We start from the raw sequence: 22,917 nt of genomic DNA, 5'->3' as shown, positions 1-22,917 counted from the left end.
AGTTATAGACAGATTAATTCTGTTTCTTGAAATTTCTATTCCGTGATAGCTGAGGAGGGCGCAGCTCCAAATCAGCTACTGATCACGCATAGCAATCGCGAGCTCATATAATATAAATCTACTAGTCCTTCAAAACTAAACACGTATAGAAGAAGCGCCTGCCACTTTGTTGACAACCGCTAGTCACTGTCTACACCGGAATAGATAGTGATTAGCATCGACAGTGTGATGGAACGTTATTAGATTTACAGTAACGGATGTTCATCCATGTGCAGGAAGTTGATAATAAATATTTAAATCTTCTGACAACTACTCATTCAATTCATCGTTGAAAGACGATTTTGTTACGTCATATGACGCCTTACAAAAGCTTGGGAGTGTACCGCATAAATTCAACTTTATGTGCTGGTTGAAGTCATAGCCTAGTAGCTGTTGCAGCAAACTCTACTGCCGACTTGTATTGACTAGACTATTTGTTCTGTAAGTATCCTTGGATGGTTTTTCTTGTTTACTGTTAAAAGGGAGGCCGAGTTCTCTTTTTTCCATTTTTTTTTTCTTTTCATGGGCGTGGTATTGCTTGAATAATTTTCCTTCTAGTGTCCAACATCAAAGCTTTGCTAAAATACATGATTAACTTGCAAACTGTGAGTTTTAGAATATAAAATTAACTTAAAGAGTTTTCGGCACGTGTCAGCCATAAATTGTTTCTTTTTACAGTAAAGAGTCAATCACATATCTGTGCGAGCTGAACATCACCATGGAAAACCTTTGACTATTGAACTTAACTATAATACAGTAAATCATAACAGCGAGTTGGTTCGAAACGTAAATTACGTTTCTCTAAAGTTTATATGCAGCGTGCTATAGTTGTTTGTAAAATGTATTTTCACGTGTTCCATTACCAGCTTGATCGATGCACAGCAGTACACTAATAATCGGTGGAAACATTTTCCTTTGAACAAACTTGTGTATATGTTCACTATCATCAAGCGACTCAGTCCACATGTTGACTTGAGTATTTTATCAATTTAAACTCTGTTCCACATCAACAGAATCATCCAGAATTAGCCACAATGAGTGAAAGCGCCGGGAACCAAAGACACTCAGCAGAGGGCGATGGTAGGGAAGCCTTTTTGTGTGTGTTTGTTCAAAGTTTCCTCGGTCGTGAATGGTTTACTGGCACGAATTCGTTGTCATTCTTGTTACGAAATTCTTGACAGTCAGGCATTAATGCGAGTAATGTGCAACCAATGGATTTAAAAATTGCTGCTACTTAGCAAAAAATAATTCTGAACTGAATTTTAATGACCCTCGTACGCTTCAGATCACTAACTAATTTTTTTTTTTTGTCCCTTGCATGATCGGTGAGAAAGAGAGGAGACCAATCAACCCGCGTGTTCCCGCGTATGGAGTGCGCCCAAGGGAAAGTGACAACGGTGAGCAATGCTATTACTTCGTGTAATTATCCAATGTTTCCTTTGCTGTTCGACGCGCAATACTTTAACAACGTCAATATTAGCAATGTTCTACACGCGATGGCCTAGTTATAGTGCTTAAAAAATGTGCAGGTTGCATTTCAACAGTTTCTGTAATTATATTAATTATGTGTGTTTTTCCGCATATGTAGACAATACGCCGCCTCGCGAACCATCGCCGGAGCGCGAACGCCTTGAGGACTTGCGCCATCATTTGGAACGAAGGAGAAGTAAGAGTTCTTGAAATTGTTAGTCGCAATAGCAAATAGAATAGCAAATCATGTAAAAATATAATAACAAGTGCATTTAAATGTAACTGTGCTATATATTGATTTTTTGAAACTCACTGCTGATAGCTCACCGCTGCAATTGTGTAGAAATATTTCACTAACGCTAAAAGGGTAACACACGTTGAAGTTTTTACTTTATGTTATAGTACGCAAATGAGAGCATAATATCTTGCTTACATTGCCTGACAAACACCAGACATCTTACTTTATGAATGTGATGCAGTCAACGATACCTGAGCACAAGTCAACACAGAAGATCTCCACTTTATCTATCTGCGTTACTATTTCTAGTGAGTGAATTTCTAAATGGTCGTTAGTTGAACTTTTTTTTTCTTTTTTTTTTTTTGTAGTACGTTGCTTCAATTGTCGGGGACAAGGCCACAAGGCCAAGGACTGCCCCTCAGCGAAAATTCGCTGGAGGGCAGTAAAAAGGAGGAGAGATGACAAGAACGAAGAGAAGAGGACAAAGAAAAGGAGAGAGGGAGGAGAGAGAAAGCAGGAGAGGGGACAAGTGGTGCATTACCACTTTCACGGCAATTTAAGCCATGTTAAATTTGGAGGGCACCGCTAAATTATGTTTATCGGTAACAGATGTGAGGGGTGCATTTCGGACGGAAATCACACTAGAGATTCTAACGTAAATCCTTGAGCCTCATTTTTAACATAGCTGCATACCGAACTACGTCACAGAGTCCTGTTACCTCTATTCGGCCGTACACAATTTAATGGTGCCACTCCAGTCAGTAATATCAATAATCAATCATAACTATAACACAATTCGAGAAAGGAAATACCTAGAATGAACTTCTTAAAAAAAAAAAAAAAAAAAAAAAAAAAAAAAAAAAAAACCAAATAAGCATATACTCCGTGATTTATAGATATCGAACTTTCCTTTATGAAAATACAGTACCGTGCAACTACTCAGATACGACGCATACACCGTCATATTTATGCTCTAATAATAGTAGTGATATCAAACGATCATGGTCCAGGATTTTGTTATAGTTGTGATTACATATTTTCTTGATGGCTCGCGAATATGCGATCAATGTTTGTTGTGAAAAATGAGGGCTGGACACTCTGCGAGCCACCGAGTTATGCCAGCCATGCAAATTTCGCAATTAAGTCTAAGCACCCATTTCAAATAGAACTGATAAACTGTTATTAATTCTAAGCACCCATTTTTAAAACGGTTAGCTTTCAATAACTGTGTGATCCGCATGTCGGACTCGCCATGCATGTTGGCTCGCATGACTTGCGGTCATGGCTTGCCTGCCTCGCATGACCCGCTGGCTCGCACATTGTCCAAACTCTGAAAGTCAGTTCATGGATCTCTTTTGAGGTTGACATTATCAATGCATTGACCATTCAACTTAAAACCGATTTTTTTTTTCCCCATTACCTGTTTTTTTTTTATTTTTTTATTTTACGAGTTTCAGCAACGTTTCGGAGTACTTAAAGATTATTATCTATTTATATTGTGTGTTATTTGATAGTCACTGAAATCTTAGAATTGAAAGATGGGAGTTCCGTGGAGTGAAAAACTGTTGCTGCCCTTCGGTAGCCGAGGGCAAGTTTTGGACGATCGAGGTCACCGTTTGTCCCTAAACGGACCGACCCTTACATTTTCAATGACTAATTTATTTTTCCTCCCCCCCCCCCCCACCCCTCCCTCTCTCTCTCTCCCTCTCTCTCTCTCTCCCTTCCTCGCTGAAATCACTTGGTAATTGTTAATTAGCAGCGCGTTTAATAGCGAATGCAAGAAACTGAACGTTGCAAAGAGAAACATAGTTATTTGACTTCCATTTCCTTCTTGCTTAATAAAAATGTATTTTGAAGCACTTACAACTGTGTGTAACTATATCCGGTGTCGCAAAATGGAAATTTAATGTCATTACACAATCCGGCTCATGGTGGATATCACGCGACGAGCTCTTTCTCCACAACGATGACACAGAGGTAAAACCCGCTTAGATGGCTGGATTCTCAGGATTCCGCCCAGTCATCGTCCTACTCACAATCAAAGATTAAATAAAATTACTTATTCCGAAAGCGTGGTCTTTGAATGTAGAAAAGTGAGTCGCATGAGAACTCAGTGATGCTATGGTCAACTCATATCACACAAGAGCAACAACTGTTCTGCCAAAAATCTCGACAAAATTTGTCTGTGTCAAATTTTCAATTTGTCAAACGTGGGCGCACTGAGACACAGCAAAATATTTGTTAACCACAAGGGTCAATCACACGAAAATAAACAACATCGCTTGCGCGCTGTTAGCCGGAAAGGTTACATGAGATCTCAGGAGTCAAGGGCTTATGGTGATCTTTAACCGCTTCGATCGAATATGTTTCCTCGGCATATTATTGCTTGTATCCTACTTTTTTTTTCTTCCTTGAATTCGTTCAACTCCAGCAGAGGCAGTTGCTACTTCTACTATGCCAGTGGAGGCTTCACCTTGTTTGACTGCAACGGGTTCTAGAGTAACACAGTAGATTTGTCTCTACAAGGCCGACTGAAATCCGACTAAAAATAGAGATCAAATTTTCTTGATTGACATTTTCCTTCAAATCATGCCGTGTTAATTAACAAATATGTCAGATTTCACGCCTGACAAAAATTTGTCCTGCTCCGAGGCAGGACGACGGCGTCTTTGAAGTCTGGTAAACCTTGACAAAATTTGGTATATCTAAAAATCACCGGGCGCATTTGTCTCAGGGAACTGGTGACAGATTTTTTCGCAAAATAAACACAAATTTGCCCAGTGCGTCCAGGCCCTAAGATAAATACTCATCTTTGCTGATCACTTAATTTTTTCTTAGGCAAGAAAGATAATAAGACGGTTTATCTGCCGCGAAAGGTCGATTTAATGTCTGATATGAACGCTTATATAGTCAAAATGCTGAGGAAACGGCTGGCGGATCCACTGACGCTAATTGAACCGGACATGATCATGGAGGTTTAGTTGGTTGCGGGCGACAAGCATCAGTATCAGTCGCCGAAAAGAAGGAAAGCAGTTATCGATTGTAACCTCCCGCAGTGAATATCTCCTCAAGTTGTAAGGGGGATAAACTCCGGGATAAACTTGAAATACATGGAATTTGCGATAGAGAAAACAGAGTAAAGTTAATCAAATAAAAAAGGAGGTCGCTGCATCCAGCAGATGCTTAGTTCTTAAAAGTTTCGGGTTCATGCATCACTGTCACACTAGGCATAACTCTTTTGATAAGCATACAAGCACGTTGTTAGTACTAGTCAAAGCAAAAATGGCGGATACATTCTCCTATTCACCGGTAAACTCAGTCACGAAAATAAAATGTACTTGTTTGAAAAACCTGGTCGTAATGGAGGGACGAGCTTTATTTTTAAATTCTTAAATATTTATTGAACTAGCGTGCTTTGGCCACAACAAACAATTTTTTGTCTTTCCGGCTGATGTTGCAATTCTCAGATGTGTAAAAATCGGAGCCTTCAAATGGGATTATGCGGGCCCTTTGACGGCCGAGCACAATCTGAGTGATAATTGACAAATTCACGATTGGTAGAGATAGAACTGTTGAGAGATGATGAAACATGATGATGACGTAACAGTTCAAAAAGGCGTGCAGCTGGGATAATCCACTTTTTTCGAATTTGCAGGTAAAGTTGAATTACCAGTAATTACTAGAAGAAGTACTTTCCGTCAGCTTTCTATCTAATTTGTAAGTGACATTATGAGTTCGCCGCGAAGTCTGTCAGACAGCCTTAATGAGTCCATTACTCGGGAAAATGAGGTAGGTATCGAACCGTTTATGGCTGTGCCATGGCTTGCCCTGCAGATATGGCCAGCTTGGCAAAATGTTCTACGCTACTAATAATTTTTAGAAACAGGTAACAAGGAATTCAAACATATTCTGAAGGAATTAAATTCCATTTACTTTGCACAAAACTCATTCCGGAGCAGATTTTTTGTCGTCATCTTCTTTTGAAAAAATGTCCTGAACTGTCTTGGTTGTTGGCAGTGGTGCTCTGTGTGATCCAGCAAGTAAACCCAGTGATGTGCTTGTGAAACAAAACTGATTACTCCAGAGAACAGCCGTTTCACTTAACTGATAAATATTTAATCCCTCAATGGTTTTGTCGAATAAAGGGCATGTGACGTAAAACAATCCTGTCAAGTATCTGCGTTGCAAAGGTATAGATGTAACAATGCCCATTGCATTGAAACCCCTTTAACTTTTAGGACGCGTTCAATGTAGTTGCGGATATTCACATTAATATTGTCAAACATCTGCTAAAATGCCATATTAAACATAGCTTTATTATCCGCGTTGCTGCAAAACGCCACACATTGTGGTTTAAAGCATCGCTCCACGCATTCTTAGTCTGGAATAGGGTCAATCGACCGCACCCTTAATGTGCATTCGCCGAGCAGAAAGCCCCAACTCAATGAACTATCATCTGAATAAATGCGAATCATACTACATGATAGCACACACTAATCCAGTTCTTTGGGGCAGAGAATGCGTATGTATGTCTACATATTTTATAGAGTATGGATGACAACTCTGATGCAAACAGTTGGGAACAACTGTCCGACGGAGTTGAAGAAGAAATTTACACGGGACCCCGCGATCAGGTTAGTGAGTTGATTAAAAAGTTTCCTTCGTTCTATATTCACAAACTTTCAACATAGCTGAGTAAACCGCAAGAGAGGATAAATTATTCCCGCATTCCCAGAGTGTCCACAAAACTGAGTAAGTAGACGCGCAAGAACTAGAAATTAGAGACTGACGATTTTATTGTTCCCATTTCCGCGCGGGTCAAATACGTGTAACGCTAAAAGGGATTTTGACAGCGCGTGACAATTAGGCAATATCGAAAATAACATGAACCGCTTTGTTTGTCCATCCAGAATTTTGAATAAGCATTGGTTTAAGTTTCTCACGTGACTTGCAATAGTCCGAAAATAAACCGGGAAAATGTTCTTGCAAGATTTTGGAGGGTTAAAGAATGTGTATTACAGTAGTTTCGATATTGGCTTAGTACACGATGTACATATGGATGTCCATTGATTACAAGGTCACGAATATAATGTTCTCATAGACCGAATTCAAGTGTTTCGCTCAGCGTTGATAAACAGTGTTTAATTCAAAACACCAATTCCGAATAGCACTGATCCACAAGCAAACTGTTGTTCCCTGTCACTGTCGTCTATCGACTCAGCTCGAACGGTTCCTTATGACGCGGTCGTAACTACGTTACGTGCAATTAACAATGGATTGATTGATTGTGTTGTGGTTGTTGATGGATTATTTATAAACATAATCAAAGTTACGGTATGCATTTATCGTCCCGTTTTTTTAGGATCTTCATATCCCGGATGACGATGTATTTAGTTACCGGTATCAGCCTGTCAGTCCAGGAAACACTGTAGGTCAAATTTACGATATACACTTAAATGCATGGGCAATTTAGGAAATACATCTTAAGCTTGGGGCACTACTGAATAACCCTATTGTTGTGTCTCACGACAGACAATGGACTCGTTCTCTAACGCAACAGTCAAATAGTTTTATTAAACATGGCGATCTCTCAAAACACTGCTGAAAAAGCACATGGCATACGTGCGCATGTGAAATGGTAACACCGCTGAATAACTGTTGTGACATAGCACCTATCTACCTCTAAGTATAATCTTTCATGTTCTCTAGCTTATAATAATCATCTCAGGAATAACCTTGATCGAACTATGCAGGATAGAGGAAAAAAATGTTTTGAAGGAAAATTAAATCACTCTATTTCGTAAAATTGGCTGATTCCGGTTGTCTATTGTTTAATGTAAAGGGACGGTATGGATGTCTTTCGTCCTATTTATTGTTGTGTTTTTTTAGGATCTTCATATCCCGGGTGACGATGTATTTTCTCAGTTGAGGAGTTACCTCGATCAGCCGGACAGTCCAGGGAACACAGTGAGTCAATTTATATATTTTTATACTTTTATGCAGCAAATTACAAATTATTTTGCACGCTTGGTCCACTCTAGCTATTATCTTTGATTTTCTCTAGTTATGACTTAATAATAGGCTTCATTCAAACTAGAAAAGACAGAGGAAGAAAAGGGAAAGAAATGAAAAAAACTACATAAAAAATCGAAATGCTTTTCATTCAGAGTTGTCAAGGAAAACTAATTCATATGGTAAGAAGTTGTTATCTCACAAGTGCTACATTCATAATGAAAAAGAAAACAATTTGGATTTTGCCAGTCAATGTAAATACAATGTCATTTAATGGTTGGCAATTTGTTTAAAAGACTGTAAACAGTGGTGCTATTGGCAACCAGGACCCAGCTGAAGAGCAAGGACCCAGAGCGATGCCTTCAGGTGGTTCTTCTGGTGACGAGGTGACTAATGTGGTGTCTCTTAAATCTAAATCATAATGATAAGAATTTCTGATGGGAGTGGGCAGTTCTTTGAGTATCATCTTGACACGTAACGAGAGTTAACCAGACTCGGTACCAAACATGCTCAAAATAATTCCTTTTTTTTTTGTTCCTATTTTCATTATAATAAGCTTCAAATGAATGTGATATGAAGTTGAAAATTCGAACCACACTACACGTATTCACAGTGTCTCAATTTATTTGGCTCCCAAAATTCAACTTTGCTGTCTTGTTAAATTGACAGCACATGCTTTATATGTTTTTATGGAGTCAAGCATTTGTTATTCTTGTTTTGGGGGAATACATTATTGTTTCTTGTTCGAAAATAACACACATAATTTTTCATTACCCTTACACAGGGGAATTGAATTGACTGCACTAATCTATACTTGTCCATTATTTGTATTTGAAATTGAAGGTTCTGTCAGTGACTAGGAATTTAGCTCGGTTGGTACGACATAGTTTTGCAGGTGTTTCTCCAGGGTTACAAGGGGCAGGCAGAGGACAGGTAATGTCATCACTTGACAGTAGCAGTCTTTCACTGTCAGGCAGTAGCAGGGCAAGTCAGGTGCACAATGCATATAATTTCAATGTGGTTCTGCTTGACCCTGGTGTTGACAAAATTCCTCGTCGGAGCACCAGAAAAGAACTTGGAGACAATGGAAGAATTGTCCAGTTATCTTTGGCGCGGGGAGCCCAGGAATCAGCAGCAAATGAAGCGTTGGTCAGTGCCTTTCCCCTCCTTAGAGGAATGCAGAGCAGGTAGTTAATTTATATTTATTTCATAGGAGTGGACCGTATGTTTTGTTTTAATTTATTATAAAATTCTACTACATTGTAAATAATCATGTAAAGCCATTGTAATTGTTAAATATATCAAGTGCGTGTTATTGTTTAGAAATCAATCTATTGATACAAGAACATCAAGATTAATTGAGGATTATATCATTGTGTTGTTGAGCAGTATGATCTCATGCATGAATAAAATTGAACTGACCCTTCATCTAGCTGAATTTTTTTTGTTATAATTTCTCATTTGTAATTATTCCCATATTCACATATCCTCCTACAACTGCTTCTAGCAAAAACTATCATGTAATGAAAAAAATAGAGAAGATGACATGAGTTACGGTCGATAGACTGACAATTCAGGTCAGTGAAATGATGCCAAATTCAGACTTTGCATAGAAAGTTATCTAAAAAAGCAAACAATGAAAAGAAATAAAGTTTGTGGGCCACTAATTTTACTAATGTCATTAGTGTATAATGTTGAACTTGAACCAAATCAAGGTAAAACTACAAAAGAAGTTACAGTCCTTTTCTTGCACACACTGAAATCTTTATTTCTAACTTTAGGAATGGAGATGACTATTTTGAAATTTTAGTCACTGACAAAACTTCAAGAAATAATTTGATCCCTGCAAATGCTCCAGATTGTGGATTTACTGCAAGGGAACTTCACAAGGTAGCAGGACAAGGCTCGCTTTATTTTCGCTTGGTTGAAGCATTCCCCAGTCAGGTAACATAATGATGTATTTCGTAAGCTGCTACTTTGTTTATTTGTTAATTTTTTTGGCATTCCTTTTCACATAATTTTTCCCGAGCTCCACACCACTGTTCGGTGTGCTGAGCACCATTGTGAAGAAATGTTGTGAACCCATGAGTTCCCTTTGTCATCATGCAGGTAATGTAATTGCCAGTTGGCACAGATGCCCAATGAAGTTACCCAATAATTTAATAGTAATATCATACTAATACTTATAATGCTATTAATGCATTTACACCTCAAAACACCCAAGTAAGGACACCATTGATGATTGAAATCGTCTACAAGTAGACAGAGTAAAATATATTACGTCTCACACATAGGGGTCAATGGGTTAATTATTTATTTCAGAGCCAGAGTCCCATGCAGCAAGGTTCATCTACAGGTAATGCAAAAAAAATCCTTCCTGCAATTTGGCATCCTTCTATATCAAATTATTGACTCTGATCGATATTTCTTAAGTCTTAAATGTTAAAAACGAAATGTAAACTCAATGTCTGCACAACACCTATAATTGTTGAGCAACATATGTATGTATGAGATACATGACCATTTCTATGTCACTGACTGGCTATTAAAAACATGATGTATATACAAATCATGTTCAATACAAAAGTTGCACCAGTAAAGTTGCAATGATCCAATAAGGTATATTACATGGACAAAAAATCAATCCACAAGGGATGGTCATTATTTTTCCTCTATTTTTTGGCAAATATCATTCTCATTTGTGTCTACCTTTATACATCACAGGAAGACGGTCCCGTCCAGGTTTTGTGTTTCGACAATCTTATCTTTCTGGGGGTAAGTACACTTATGACCTTTTTTCATTTGGGGTTTTTGTCGATGTAATGCCATATCAAAAATCATACAACTTTGCGTATAATGCGATATACAAGTTAATGATTCCTATTCACTTGGTGATACAGTAATTTTGGCAAGCTAGGTATTAAAAATTGTATAATTATTATACTTATTGGAATTTTGTAGAAGTCAACTGCATAAATCCTTCAATGATGCTTTTTTTTGTTTTCCAATTGACCTTTAGTATTAAATCAAGTCTCACTAATATGATCCTAACATTCTTTCTAACTCAGCAACTACCGGTAGATTTCGTGCTTTGGAGCCAGAACCAATAGGTAGAGTCTCAGGAAGTGATGCACAATTCAACATTGCATCGTCAAGCAACGCTGAAAGAAACACCACCTCTGGTGATCGATTCAGTTTCATACCCCCAAGACCATACAGTTCAAGTGGATTTGGCAGACCATCGGTGACAAGGTCCATGACTACTAGTACTGGAACAATTTCAACATCAACCAGTACATCTACCAATGGTCCAGTAGCTGGGACGAGGGCTAGGCTAGTTAGCCATCCAGGTGGAAGGGGACCATCAGGCAGTTCAAATGGAACACACACCATAAGAACTAATAATAGCAGTAGTCCTATATCTGGAAGTCGACTCTACAGACTCTCTAGGGGAAGGGCGCTTCAAGGTAGGCCAACCTCCACAAGAACCACATCAACTACCACTATTAGTAGTGCCAGTGCAGGGAGGAATAATATAGCACCGATTATGGATACAGTGATAGCTACTAGTTCCACCTCATCAACTAGCACCATTACTGACGCTAGTGCAACAAGCAGCAATGCAACAACTGTTATGGTGACAGCTTCAGTGACTACATCCACTATATCAAGCACCTCATCAACTAACACAACTACTATTGCTAGTGCAAGGAGCAGCAATGCAGCACCTGTCATGGTGACAGCTGCAGTGACTAGTTTGACCCCATCAAGCATCTCCATAACTAATTCTGCACCAGCTGTTCGATCTGGCAGTGTACCAATTAGTCTCCCTATAGCGCTAACCTCCATTGCCACAAACTCAGTCTCAATACACACCACTGTAAATAGCAATGTGGCCAGTGCGACTAACACCACCAATGTTTTGAGTTCATCAGTTACGGCCAGTAGTGTTCCAATGCCAAGTGGTATGGGAGGTGGTTCTAATCATGTGGATGGTGGAGATGCTCTCCAAAGTAATGAAGGGAGTATAAGCTCTTCAGGTGAAGTTGAACAGAACCCCGGTCGCAGATGGCGTGCAACTCTTCCAATAGAAGTTGATGACAGTGATGCCGACCATGGAGCTGGGCTTGAAACTGAAGTATCTATGATGGATAATGCTACTCCACCCACCTCAACATGCACACCTACTACTGGAACAGGTATTATTTTAATCAACACAACTTATTTTAAGTTAGTTTTTCACATGTAGTATCACAGTATAAGTTTAAGAGGTTAGGTTAAATATCTAAAGAAAACAGCTGTGGCATAGATATGCATATAGAAACAGGATGGGCAGTTTTAATGTTTGTGGCATTTACAATGTTTTGCCATTACTACTGGTCCAGAAAATATGAGATAAAAGGTTCATTTCATTGTAAACATTGACTTGGATTTTTTGTTTCATTCTCCTTAGTAATGGCAGGGACACAGTTAACAACCACTATAACTACAATAGCTGTCTCCAGGCCATCAATTGAGCATTTAAGTGCAAGCATTACAGGTAATGCATGAATTTGTATTTAAGGGAATTTCAAAATGCATTATAATAATGCCAAATGGTAATGACTGCTTGTCCCATTTTCAACAAATTATACCAATATGATTAACCATAATAGTATGAACATTTCTGTTTAAAATTTTGTTATGATTTTCTCATGATCCCAGCTGCAATGATAGTGGGTTGTAATAATTATACTATCGATTACATTGCTTCATATAGGCACCATAGAGTTACCAGAGGCAAGTGTGCTGCTTGATCTGTTGCCTCCAAATCAGGGTATGAGGTATTATAATGATATACTGACCAACAGCTGCAATACATATTTACCTTTTATTATCAAATTACACACATGGATCAAAATATTGCAAGCCGGAATTTGACTCTTAGGGCTTCATTCCCATAATTATAAGAAGTTGTTTACGGGCACCAGTGCTTTATAATAATTATTATACTTACGGTATTGAATAAGTTGTAGAAGTTTGCAGAACTACGCCGTACAAGGTATGCAGTCATTTCTATACATTCATGTTCATAATGAAAAGAATAGTAAAAAATTAATATAAAAAATTAATTGTTGTTGTTTTTTTAGGCCAGATGGCAAGTGCGCTACAAACATCCATTTCAATGACACAATCTGCAAGGCTGCCATTCAATCATCCATGTACCTTCCATGTGGTAAGTAAACAAGTTGTGAGACAGATTGTGTCTACTTGGTATGTTAAATTAAGTTTTGGATGACTGGGAAACCTGTAGTGATTGAGGTTGGCAATCAGTTTACAAGTAGTCAATAATGATTGTTTACTGTAATTGTTATGAATGTTTCAGCTCATGGAAATGGTACGTATATGTGGACAGTCACGCAGACCAGCACTAATGAGCGTCTGTAGTGAGAGACAGTGGCTTTTGTGGAGGTGAGAACATTCTTATTATTTTTTAGTATAAATACACATCTCGCATTATCAGCCGATAAACACCTCGTTGGACAAAATGGCTGCCAGTAGTTGTTTTGCCACTGTAAGTGAAGATGATTTCACGTTGAAATGTTTTTTTTTCTCTTTTTTGAAATAATCAACTGTGTATTTATACTAAAACAATAAGGCTCAGTGATTACATCGGTGAATATTCACCTCGACGAGACGAATTCACCGATAGTCACTTCACCTTAGGCGAATAATTGTTAAATATTTAATACAATAATAAGAATATTGATACGCATAGTAATAATGCTACTATTACATGTAATCTTTATTTGTATAGCATCTGTACAACTAACTGTTCTAGGCGCCTTATAAAACGAATAAATATATATTATAAAATTCAATTTTCAATAAATCACAATCATGCTAACAATCAAAGTGCATGTAAGAGAGATGAATTTCCTAAAATAACCAAAATCAATAGAATTATGATATGGCATCACTATGTTTCCAAATATTAAACTTTTTGCCTTTTGCTTCATACTGCAGTCACTCTGATAATCGATGTTTTACAATTCTCCCACTAACGAAGATAAATTGTTAACAACAACCGGTAACAATGTTAATATAATTTACATTTGTCAGGCCCATTTTTGAACACAGAGATATTGCAAATGTGGTGAATGAGCAATTTTTGTTTTGGGTGCAATCATCAGATGGAGCTTCGGGAAAACAAGGTAAAGTAAACTATAGAGTAAACAGTTTGACAGTACTTATGCATAAACTGGGTTAGCACAAAAAAAGGTTAAACCTCCACTGGTTAGGGAAAGCTTAAACAAATAGTATACTTGTACTTACACCATGTCTATTTAGTTAATTAAAATTATGGAACCCTGAATGGGTGGAATGAAAAGTAAATGACAATCATTATTCCTTGACACATATACATGAGATGAAAACATTATCCACAGATTGATATAAGTTACAAATAGTTAAAAAGTATAACAACTTTAGACAATTTAAATTTACATAATAATTTTTGTAATATTACTTGATCTCACTGAAATGTTGACGCTTAGTACACAAATATGCACACATATGTATATACACCTCACACTGTGGTATAGTTTAGCTTCACAGGCTTGATCTGTCGGTACTTTTTCTAATTACAAAGCATAACTTGTGTTGTTTTCAGGACTAGAAGCCATACAACATCACAGCAGTTCAGGAATGGTGGCTGTAGTTTGCAATGTCGATGGTTGCCAAAAAGTTTTGCGAAAGATCACAGGTATTGATCACAATGTATCTCAAACGTGATCCAATTTGACAAGAATATAATTACATGCTCAACCCTCGCATTCTATCTACACATTAATAGGGGTCAACATGATTGTAAAAAATGTTATATTTGTATTAGACGTAACTTGCCACTATGCTCTAGAGGGGAAACATGAAAATTCAATCGTGTGACTTGATGGAACAGACGATTGCTTCTGGGTCAATTAGTAATGCAGTCCTGAATGAGTTAGCACAAACTTTGTTAATTGATACTACCATTTCATTGAAGTACGACTTTTAAATATAGTAAATATTTCAATTCTAACAATCATCATTCATAGTCAAACAATATTTATTATTTATTCATGCTTATGGGATTTGAGAATAATTATGTTTGAACATTAATAATTAATAATTGTTAACATCTTTCCCGCTCATCACAAACCTAATATCTCAAAACAATGTTTCTTTAAGAGTTACCAAGTGTTTCCGAATTCCAAAGACTTCTGGAAGAAGCTTTGAAAGAATTTCAAGAACAGAAGAGGAAATGGTATGCGGATTATAACACACCTGTTGTAATGTCCAATCTAATTAAAACATAATTTATAAGGCTTTGTTCATATGTACAAAATTAATCTTAACGTAAATTAATTCCCTTTGCCTTCCCCATCAATATCACAGAAGCTAGGAAAGAAACAAATACTGTAAAGTTTCATGAAACATTTCATACTCTGTTATCTCAGGCTGGCCTTAAAAGCAGAAAGGGATTTGAAGAAGGAACAAGATCTGGCATTTGCAGAATCTCTCAAAGCTGACAAAGAGAAGGTTTGAAACATTGGTTTTAGATTTTGGTATGAGAGCCAAGTCAACTATAGTCTGTCTGTCAGTCTTAATAATTATCTTGTTTTGTGACGTGATCCTGTAGATATTATTTTTTTGTACCTATCTTAATATCTAAACATTTTTATCTGTTTACATTATTATGGTACTATTTTTACTAATCACAGGTTTATACAAGTAAATCTTTTGATTTGACGGTCTTTTCAGTCGAAATAAAGATATTATTAGTATTGTTATTATTATTAATATATCAATTAAGTCACTTGACTAAAAATGCTAATTCAGTCTGTATTATGATCTTTCCTACGTGCAACAGGAGCTAAGAAAAAAGAATACCAAAGGCTGCCAATGTGAACTGCTTGAAGAGGTACACTGAATTACATGATGCATTATGTAAAAAGCATGACGAGTCAGTATTGCAATTGCTATCAAGCAAATAAATGTTTTTGCTTCATTCATGACAATGGAACAACAATTGATGTACACTAATATAATTATGTTAAAAAAAAAGGCATGTATCCCATAAATTATTGTATTAATGACACAGTCACTCTAAGTACTTAAAATAATGTGTCTGATTTTTAAAAGGACATCAGTCACATATTTTACTTGAATTTCTTTGCTAGATCCGTTCAGAGGTAATAACCACAGAACCACCACAACAGGAGTGTAGTGATGAACAGCCACAGCAAGAGAGCAATGAAGGGCAACGACAAGAAAATGCAAATGAACCACCAGCGAAGAGGCTTAGATCAGAAGGAGAGCTGCAAATTGCTGTTGTTCTTCCTGATGGCAAAAGGCATATACTGGATGTTCCATTGCAAAACACTTTGAAGGTGGGTTAACAAAATGTGGGTTGTGATGCATGCATTCTCATTTTTCTCCAAATGACTCGATTACATGTACAGTATGTTCCCTGAACTGCAATGCCGTGTCCCCTGTCCTCATTACTTTATGATCGTCCCATCCTCAAAAGTGGACCCTGATAATCAATGGCTCAATATTCACAATGATTTACTTGCTGGAAAATCTGCAGGCATGTTTACCAGCGTTTTGAGATACATTTAATGTGAATGGGCTTGCAACACTGTGAGTATCAGCTTGTATGAAGTCACAACAACCAATTCGAACCAAGAGTGCAACATAATATTAGAATCCTTTCATAATAATGTAATTTTGTTTTTCATTTAAATCTAGGATCTATACCAACAAGTGAGAAATTTGCTTCCTGGAGAATATGTCTCAGCATCTATTGCTCTACACTGTCCACTTGACCGCAATGTTACCAGACGGCTTCATGAAAGCAGCATGCGTATACAGGACGTAGGTCTGGATTCAAATGTTGTAGTGAGAGTATCCTTAAATGAAAATGATGAAAACAGATCACAAGAAACTTAAAAAAAAAATGTAAAGTGGATGTGGATGATTTTCTATGTTAGAATACTCAAAACATACTGATCATTGACACAAGTCATGGGAATTGCTGACTCCTGAAATGCACTCAATAGTGCACACAGTTGAGGAATGCAGCATTCAGAGATTGAAGAGTGTATTTCAAAGTATGATACAGTCAACTTCATTCTCAAAGGAAAATTTCGAGGGAAATGCTGACTCCTGCATGCACAGTTCTGAAAGTGCTTGCAGTTGAGGAATGCAGTATACATTATATAACCCTCAAATAATAGAGTTTAAAATGGCAATACTAAAGCACAGTCGTCCCGGCAACAATGAGTTGAGTTGGTTACTTGATGATACCCCCTGAAAGTCTTAAATAAAGGCAACATGAAATGTAGTTTTCAACAACAATATTTCTTGCCAGAATAAAAAATAAAGTGTTATTGTTACAAATGTGAGGTACCTACATCATCATTATTCGTATATGCGATTCTCAAGACCTGCTGCGCTCCAGTGGCAAGCGTAATGCAAATAAGTACTTGGAATGTTAATGTCTTATATCCTTAATTTCTTATGTTAATAAAGATTTCTGAAACCAAGTTCAGCTCCTCTGGGTACAGACTACTTCCATACTAACATAAATTGTGATGGGTCATAACCCTAACAATCAAAATGCCTAAAACACCACAGCCAAATAATACAACCACCTGAACTGGGGTAAATGCTGAGTACAAAACACACGACCCTATTAAACCAGCTGTTTTACGGTGGCTGGCATCAGTTTCCATCAGTTCCACTTGATGACCAATTTATTCAAGTTATTATTACAAGAACCAACGACCTGTGGAATGGGCCCGAATAACCGAGTTTCTGCCCCGCAGACTTTCATTAAACATTTTCATGAAATTCCTTTCCCACTGGATTATGGTGCACTATAACGACCGCAACAATGGAACAACATGTTTTCAAAAATTATCTCTCTTTGGGAAACGCAGCAAAACTTTCCTCGAAGACTCCTCCTTTTCCCATAATGTCTTGCAGGTGCATTTGCGACTGAATTTTTTCCCTTTGCGACTTTTCATAACAAAAGGGTTAACAGTTGCCACTTTCCTGCTCTTTTGACTAAAATAAATGAAGAAATGACAAATTATTTTGTTTCTCGCCTTGAGTTTTCTTTCAATCTGAAGATAGTGCAATCGTGCTACCAGACCTCTCAACCTCAAAACACTAAAAATCTGGAGACGGATGTAAAAAAATCAGGAGATTTCAGTAAAAATCTGGAGATTGATCGACCGGCAGACACAACCAAGTAAACACAGGTTCTTCATAAGAGGAAGTGTTTTTTCCTGGTTATATTTTTTTAAAAACATGTGTGGACCTTAACAACACAGGAATAAACTTTATTTTCACAGCTTGAATACTCACAGCTTAAGGACGGTGCCTACTAATTAAAGATATTTTTGCCCCAGTTTTTGATTGTGCAGGAACTGTAGATCTTAACAAGTGTTATTGATATTCAAAAAGAAAATTGGGGGTAACCACGCATTTTTCAAAGATAATTCATCAATAATATTGGTAAAAAGCTTTAAAATACAAAGCAATGTATGACGTTCTTTCTCAAATTGAAGCTTATTAATTACCTCTCAAAAATGCATGGTTACCCTCGTTTTCTTTCTGGATACCAAGAGTACTTACTAAGATCTACTTTCTCCGGATAGTTTTAAACCGCGCAAAAATATCCCTGTATTAGTAAACATCACCGATAGGAAATCCGAGTGTCTCGAGATGCACAAAACGTATGCGCAATAACAATAGTAGGCACCGTCCTTAAGTCCAGCCGGTGTGTGAGCACTGAGCTGATCTCATTGCTCAGGCTTCAGTTGTTCGAAGGGTGGATAGCACTATTTACTGGATAAATTAGTATCCACTAGATAACTCAATTGCTTTTGCTAGTGTTTATCCGGTGGATAGCGTTATCCACCTTTTGAAAAACCGAGGCCAGCATTATATGCAGTAGCTGCCTGTTAAGAACCATCCAATAGTTCATCAAGTCCGACAGCAATTTCCACCATTTTGAAAACGTGATCCAAATGCGAGAGACTGGTTATGGTGACCTAATTTCAAACAGGTGTTCTATATATGGTCATGGACGGCAGTCTGTCATGGACTGTAGACGGATGAAGAATCGAACAGCTTCGTTTGTTAAGTTTTACTATAAATTTGCACACAATTGACGCAAGAAACTCACCCAAGCAAGCCAAAAATGAAATGCTACCAAAAAAATTTATTCTTTCAGCTTGAGCCTCTATTTATCGTGAGATTTGTCTGTCTCGTCTGGAGACCGTGAAGATTGAACTGAAAACCGCGAGTCTCACGACAAAATCGTGAGACTTGAGAGGTCTGCGCTACGTTACGAGCACAACTCCATTTCTTTGATAGGTATATACTTCGTGCCAGTATGCCATTTAGTAGCCTAGCATATAGTCGTCCATATCGCCAAGTACGTATTACTACTGATCAACTGCGTACTTGGCGATATGGACAACTATATGCAAGGCGACTATATGGCATACTGGCACAAAGTATATACCCTTGGATATCATTCGCCATTTTCAGCGGTTTCTTCCAACACATGTATTGTGGGCCTATATTTTGTTTTGCTACACCCCTGATGCACAGTTCGGTGGTTTTCGTAGTGATTACCTTTTGTAACGCTTTCAAAGAAATGCCCAGTCACTGGTGACGTAATTTATGACATAATAGGTTACCATACTGTAGCAACATATCGACCTGTAAAATACGCTGCTAATTTTAGCCTTAAGCGAAAAGAATTCAAAAACAAGCTTGGTGACCGCCATTTATTTTTGGGTGTTTCAAAATGTTGCTACATGTATGATCACTTATTAAGTTAAAAAAACAAACAAACAAATACACAGCTTGTCCACCCATGAGTGGGCATTATGTTTCATGCCACTATAAAGATTTACAACTTTCAAATATCGCTAGTCATGATCCATCAAAGGACAAGAAGTGAGTAGGGCTAGAAACAAGTTGCCACCTTTAGAGCCTGAGCTGGTCTCCATTATGGATTTTGAACCCATCAGCTTCTGGGTGGTTCCCTGGTCCCCCCCTCTTGGAACAGAGGGTATTACCTAGTAGTCTTAGGTTGGCAATTTATACTGCTCCATAAATTAACATTTAACATTGATTTCGAAACATGACTTGTCAACTTGCAAGGTAGAGTCTTTCAAAACTGATTTCACATGAGATGTGAGCAATCCGAACAACAACACTGAGACTACTAGGGGGTTTCATCGAGTGACCAACTCGACTCATTGTAGCCAGGATTAGTTATAGACTGAGAACCAACAGATACAGAATGTAAGCTGCTGTTCTTGATTAAAAAACACTGGTAGGTACTTTACAAGAGACAACTTTAACAGTACATTTTAAGACAACAATAGTTTCCATGACATGAGTCAATGTTGAGCATCAAGACAGCTGCAATTCTCAACTGAATTCAATCTCAGGTGAAATTCAGGAGTCAGCTTTACCCGTATGCCCTTTGGCTCAACACAGAACAGACAAGTATGCTGCCAATTGCTCTACTGAAATCTGTTACACAAAAGGGTAACTTTCAGGAGCCAGCATCAACCAGACATCCATTTACATGTACCAGTAAATAATTCTATGTGCATAATCTTCAGAATCCAATGTCTGTGTCAATGTGTTATGATTTTAACTGTTTACACTGTAGAACCAAAATAAAGAATTAAAAATTGCCTGACTTGAATATAAACATTCATTCCTTGGTTTCCATCTTCTTCCCTTGGATGGAATGTTTCATGCAACACCACAAGTACATGATCTGGAACATGTAATGAGATTGGAGGCACCTCTACTCCGGATAAATCATTATCATCCCCTTGTGGTAAGGGTGCATTTGGGTCATCTCCATACATGACCAGATCAGCAGGCATACTGTCATTGATGACCCCTCTAACACCAGAGTAATTGGATGAATGATGTTGCAAAATGCCAGAAATCCACAACTGATGTGGGGATAACCCATGCTCTGTGGAAAGTCCATGATTATTGAACATATCCACAAAGTGTACTAAAGCACTGTTGATCCTTGGCATGTAAACATAATGCAATGAAAATATGTCTACATCGTTGTTACGATTGAGCACACCAATATGTTCCAAATGCAAAAATATATTTTTGAAAATGTATAAAATGCAGTGAACCACTTCATGCCACAATCTCTCAATCCTTGTGTTGTGAACACTTGGCCCTGTGATAAAACTTCCACGCCTTTCCCCTCTAAAATGAATCATGACATCCCCTACAGCCACATTTTCTCCTCCATCATCGGCTCTGACACGTGAAGGCAGACCCCACACATTAATTGCTTCTCTAAACAATGACAGCACTGTAGATGCCCTGTTATTGCTACTGCATCTGAGATAAACAATTAACCGGGAGTAACCGTCAATACCCCCATGGATCACAAATCGCCAATGGCGTAATTTTAGGTTGCTATCTATGTGCCAGAGAAAATTAGGATGTGGCACTCTGTAAGGTCTACGTGGAATCTGCTGTGCCCAGCGGCAGGCTCGACCAATAGGATCAAGGTTGATCAGGGCATCTCGCACCCTCCATCTCTGGACCCAGATACCACGTCGTCTAAGTGCACCTTGCATGTAGCGCTCCCCACAACGAGGCATTGACAAAAGTTCTTCTTGGACCATTTGTTGCAAGTCTCCATCTTGAATGGGGGAATATGTTAGAAAAGAAGGTGGTATATCAAGATCATTGGCCCTTCTTCGTATGGTCCATCTGGAAACACCCAAAATGCTTGCAACATTGTTCCAAGAAAAATGACATGAATGCAAAAGCATTATCTGTTCACTGGATATTTCATAAGCTGGACGGCCAATGGCACCAGTATGCTGGATAGGAGCCCTATAGCAGTTAGGAGTGAAAACTGGCAATCTCTCGAACAAATCTTTGATCAACTCTAGTTCTCTGGCAAGATTTCTAATGTCATTAACTTCACTTTGTGAAAATTGGGGAGACCCTTCAATAAAAGTAAGGACCTGGTGCATGTGGCGAATCGAACCACCCAATCTGAGACGCAAAAATTCTGCAGTCTCCCTGTCCAAAGGAGTACCGTTACACCTATCTATTTCTTGCAACAGTTGCAAAATAGATGACACGAACTGCTGCAATTGCCTGTTGGCGTCTTGCCTGATCACGAGAAAAAAACATTTTCCGTTAAAAGCTAAATAATTATTTCAGCTTAAAATATAATGCACATTATAACCAATTAAATTATTTTTGGCATCACGACATTTAAATGACAGACTAACATGAAAGAGAGAAGGGAGAATAGGTAAAAAATTGAAGGACCACAAAACCACGAAGAAAGAAAACCACTCAAACCTTTCCACATAACTCGCAGTAAACAACAGAAACAGGAGAATCTTTGGCGGCGTCATTGCGTGCATGTAAAAGTCAAGTTGTACCATTTGAAGATGCACGAAATGCGTTTAACGGCGTAGACCCGTCGAAGCAGCAAAAAAAACTTTGGAATAATATGGCGCAAGTGAAAGAAAACAGTCGAATAAAGTGACTATTAAGGCTGAAATTTGCGAAGTTGAAAGAATTCTTTTAACTTAACCACGACAACCAAGCCAAAATGTCCGCTTCTTTGGAGGAGAGTAAATTGAGGAATAGCACGTGATATACGTCATATAAGACGACTATGACGACACTCCATTCCATAGCATGGCGACTATCACGTTACATGCTATAGCCATGGCAACCGGCTTTCGAAAGAATCACATTTCGTTTCGAAAGTATCTCATTACCTTTCGAAACCCATTTCGACATATTACATTACATTTCGAAACGTATCACATTACCTTTTCGAAACTAATTTGTTTCCTTTCTCATGTATTTATCGAAACGTAATTTTGCTACATATGGCGCGCCATACGTTGCTTCTTCTCGTCTTTAATTTCATTCGCGGCGAAGTACTGCTCGATCACGAAAAAGAATGAAAATGAAATCCTGCATTACACAACATAGATATCCAATTACTGGCAACGTGACTCCGCACGTGACTAAATTATAACACTTTGATTGATTATTTTATAAGGGGGAGACATAAAAATTGTGGT

General features: G+C 37.9%; 2 protein-coding genes across 3 annotated transcripts; one reads left to right on the top strand and one right to left on the bottom strand.

Moving 5' to 3' along the window:
• Window positions 1–7,422: 7,422 nt before the first annotated feature.
• Window positions 7,423–18,163, top strand: LOC138007859 (uncharacterized). 2 transcript variants are annotated; one of them, XM_068854968.1, is made up of 18 exons: window positions 7,423–7,714; window positions 8,056–8,145; window positions 8,647–8,946; window positions 9,541–9,703; window positions 10,082–10,115; window positions 10,484–10,534; window positions 10,828–11,958; window positions 12,213–12,299; window positions 12,519–12,575; window positions 12,889–12,974; window positions 13,125–13,210; window positions 13,862–13,953; window positions 14,412–14,504; window positions 14,969–15,044; window positions 15,238–15,319; window positions 15,651–15,701; window positions 15,961–16,170; window positions 16,532–18,163. In XM_068854968.1, the coding sequence occupies exons 3-18, from the start codon at window positions 8,696–8,698 to the stop codon at window positions 16,730–16,732; spliced, it is 2,751 nt and encodes a 916-aa protein (XP_068711069.1). In that variant the 5' UTR covers window positions 7,423–7,714; window positions 8,056–8,145; window positions 8,647–8,695; the 3' UTR covers window positions 16,733–18,163. The 2 variants fall into 2 exon arrangements, with proteins under 2 accessions (XP_068711069.1, XP_068711059.1); XM_068854958.1 differs by having other exon boundaries at window positions 8,056–8,946.
• Window positions 18,164–20,458: 2,295 nt separating this feature from the next.
• On the bottom strand, window positions 20,459–22,659 carry LOC138007872 (uncharacterized). The gene is made up of 2 exons (XM_068854980.1): window positions 22,178–22,659; window positions 20,459–21,982 (listed from the first exon to the last, which is right to left on the bottom strand). The coding sequence occupies exons 1-2, from the start codon at window positions 22,261–22,263 to the stop codon at window positions 20,476–20,478; spliced, it is 1,593 nt and encodes a 530-aa protein (XP_068711081.1). The 5' UTR covers window positions 22,264–22,659; the 3' UTR covers window positions 20,459–20,475.
• Between the last annotated feature and the right edge of the window lie 258 nt (window positions 22,660–22,917).

The sequence above is a fragment of the Montipora foliosa genome, chromosome 1 (genome assembly GCF_036669935.1).
Source record: "Montipora foliosa isolate CH-2021 chromosome 1, ASM3666993v2, whole genome shotgun sequence".
Taxonomy (NCBI): Eukaryota; Metazoa; Cnidaria; class Anthozoa; order Scleractinia; family Acroporidae; genus Montipora; species Montipora foliosa.
The sequence above is the reverse complement of the archived record's forward strand: the minus strand, read 5'-3'. Positions and strand labels throughout refer to the sequence as shown.